Here is a 3,355-nt window from a genome sequence, read left to right on the forward strand (position 1 = left end):
TGATAGTATTTTTGAATACTATGCGTCTCTATACATAATTTAAATCACTTTTCCTGTTAAGTTTGTGTACTTACATACATTAAAATACGATTTTTCAAGTGTACGAATATTTATTTCCCCCCACTGTAGCTGAGCTCACGACGAGGTCCGGAGAGTGGCGGAACGCCTTACTGGAACTCACTAAATTGCATCTAGCCCAATCAATTGATAAGCAAATTAATATTATTAAAACTTGCTCTAGAAATTTACTAGTAAAACTCCCCCTTGAAGCTTCTTCGTATTGAATACATTCCTATATGTGAAGTTGATGTGAATTACCTTACATACAACATTCACCTTGTATTTTTTGAATCGAAGTTCTGATGTTTCGAGGTTCAATTATGTTACCGTAATCAAGCAAAATTGACTCGGCTTAACATAATAAAAAAGTAAAAACGACCACACACCACCTATGATGGTGCATTGCTGAGAAAGAATATTTTTACATCTCGAACAAACACATCCCATGATTTGATTCAAACCATCGATTGCACGAGCTGAGCTGAAAAATTTTTTCTTCGTCTACCTAGGCCTATCAAAATTTTGCTCGCTGGACGAACTGTTTTTTACGAAGTTTTGCTCGCTATCTGCATGCAAAGTTATTTCGGTTTTTGTGACAATGCATCATCTCGAAATCTTCAACTAAAGTACTAAAAATTGTTGGATCAGCGTAGCATCGTTTACAAATAATATATAACAATTTTGTTTGTTCTTATTCCTGTCTGTTAGACCAGCATAAATTTCCCGCGAGTTTTTTGGGCTGATTTGACAGAAGGTCATACCAAGTAATTAAGATCCGTCACCAAATGATAAGTTCTGACCACACAATATGAATCCATTTCATCATTCATCATATAACAAATTGATATTTTCAAATCAGTATTGATATGCTCTAGCCAAAATTAAAGAATGAATCTGTTCATATGTTAATTTAATGAGCTAATGGAGATATCAATATTTCAGAATAACCGTATATTTTTGCAGTCGACGATCTGGAAAGGACAAAAAACGAGTTTCCCTTCAAATTAAAATTGTTCTTCCGTGATTAAATAGTTGGGATAAGGGGCGAATTCGCATGAACGTGTAAATAAAAACGATACTCAATTATGATTTTACAAAGCGATGACATTATCATGTGGATCAGAGGAAGAAACGATGCGCCGGCCTAATTCCTGCTAACTATTTATATTAAATGCATCTTTAACTCTCCTCTCAGGCAGCGTAAACTAAAGGGCGCTTCTGAGAAAACTGTCTGTTCATAGAAAATTATAATTCATCTGAGATTATATTACAATAGATTATATTATGAATCACACTCGTTATTTAGCCGAGGGCACGTGACAACGATATCCCCTAACCTAATGCTGCCATATATTCCAGGAAATCGACGACCACCTCCTTCACTACACCGAAGTTAATGATCACAACAGAATTAAGGAACAGATGAAGAAGCTAGAAGAATATGTTGAAGCGGCTGTTAAAATTGGAGCGCAGGCTGTGACCCTCGCTGGTATATATTTATCCCGCCGTCCTTAGTGGCTAAACAAAACAAAATAATAATAACGGCTCTGGATTATCGTGGTGTCATTGAAGAATTATAATAGTCACTTCTATACCCGTATTAAAAAGAAATTTTGCATCCGTACAAAATTAAATTATGAACTGTTTAAGGAGAGTATGACTAATGATAATTTATCCTATAATATTACCATGGACAATTATTTACGAATTGTTGGAAAACGCCTTTGATAATTGAAGGTAGAAACATATATCCTGTCCGTTGATATTTTCGATTTATTGTGTTCAATTTTTTCAGTGATAAAATTCTTCTTGCAATGGCATGTGCATATTTTCTTAACTCATTTTGATGTAAACAAGAATTGAATATCATTCTGCATATAACCAGACTTATATGAACGTTTGTGCATCACAAATGACTGCCCTGACAGAATGACCATTTGGATTGAATTTTTCAGTCGAGTGACCTACTGAACATAGTAGGTCACTCTATGCTCAGTAGTGACCTAGATAGTACTGTCGAGTGACAGTACTATGTTATTTGCATACACTAAGATTGATAATTAGTTATTGTAGTAGTGATCGTGATTAGTTGTGTAGTAATGATTGTAGTAGTGCGGCTGAGAATATAAAAATTTGCAATTCTTTTAAACAATAATTGTCTGAAGCGTTCTTGCTCACCCATTCCTATTAGTATACATCCCAATTCTTTTTTTTTTAAACCCCGACTCAAATCCTGAAACGGAAAGTAAAATGTAGTTCCTATTTATATCCAGCCTGTAAGTCGTTCAATGGCAATAAATTTTACAAATTTATGTGATAGCGATGAAAATTATCCTCGTTATGCTTTTCCAAGTCTGTCCGTACCAATAATACCATTGTACAATTATATTTGTTTAGATATTTTGTCGAATTTCACGATCAATTGTCATGAGCGGAACCAATAATTTTGTCCGTTTTGACTGATGAGTGATATAGATCTTCGACCATCTCTAATTACTTTATTCCAAATAGATAATTTTTGCCATGAATTCAGTTCCGTTAAGTCACCTACTATAACCGTTACCAAAAGTCACGACGGGCTGATCTGCAACGTAAATATAATATTATAGGAATGTGAATCTTTTTCTTGATTTGAATGCTTGGATTGATTTTTATGTGGTAATTAATGACATGTCAATAATTATTGCACAGTGCGGCCTTAATAGGAATTATTTACCTCTGATTTTTTATCACTATCATGTATACAAAGATAACTATTTTTCAAAGTTTATGTCTCTTGTAAGCCTGGCACCAAAAATATATGGGGGCTATGGGGGCGCGTATCCAGGATACATCTGGCACCAGAAAAATATTGGGGCTGTTGGGGCGCGTATCTAGGATACTTCTGGCACAACAAAAATATTGGGGCTGTTAGGACGCGTATCCAGGATATACTGTGGAACCGCAAAATATAGGGCGCATAACCAGAATACTTGTGGACACACAAATATATTTAGGTTGAAAGGGCGCGTGTCCACTATACCTTTGGCATCAAAATTGTATAATAGTTGCGGGGGAGCGTATCCAGGATACATATGGCACCGCAATACATTGGGACTGTTGGAGCGAGGTGAGTATACAGGAAACTTATTTTGTCGAGATATTGTCCGAACCTGAAATTTAACTGTCAGTGAGAGAATTACATTATCATATAAAGTGAGGTAGTTTGGATCCGAAACAAAATGGATTTAAAAATAATAGGCATTTAAAAATTGCTTCTTAAAGACAACACTTCTAAAGAATACAGTGTCTCCGA

At 35.2% G+C, this 3,355-nt stretch overlaps 1 protein-coding gene across 1 annotated transcript in view; it reads left to right on the plus strand.

Annotated features, from left to right (window-relative positions):
• LOC108673660 (atlastin-1-like) overlaps positions 1 to 2,832 on the plus strand; it is a 13,495-nt gene extending 10,663 nt beyond the window's left edge. Inside the window, exon 9 of the mRNA XM_047882002.1 lies at positions 1,420 to 2,832. Coding sequence (XP_047737958.1) covers positions 1,420 to 1,575 — 156 coding nt within the window. The 3' untranslated portion in view covers positions 1,576 to 2,832. The remainder of the gene's footprint in view (positions 1 to 1,419) is intronic.
• Positions 2,833 to 3,355: the final 523 nt, after the last annotated feature.

The sequence above is a fragment of the Hyalella azteca genome, unplaced genomic scaffold (genome assembly GCF_000764305.2).
Source record: "Hyalella azteca isolate HAZT.00-mixed unplaced genomic scaffold, Hazt_2.0.2 contig9392, whole genome shotgun sequence".
In the NCBI taxonomy this organism is placed as follows: Eukaryota; Metazoa; Arthropoda; class Malacostraca; order Amphipoda; family Hyalellidae; genus Hyalella; species Hyalella azteca.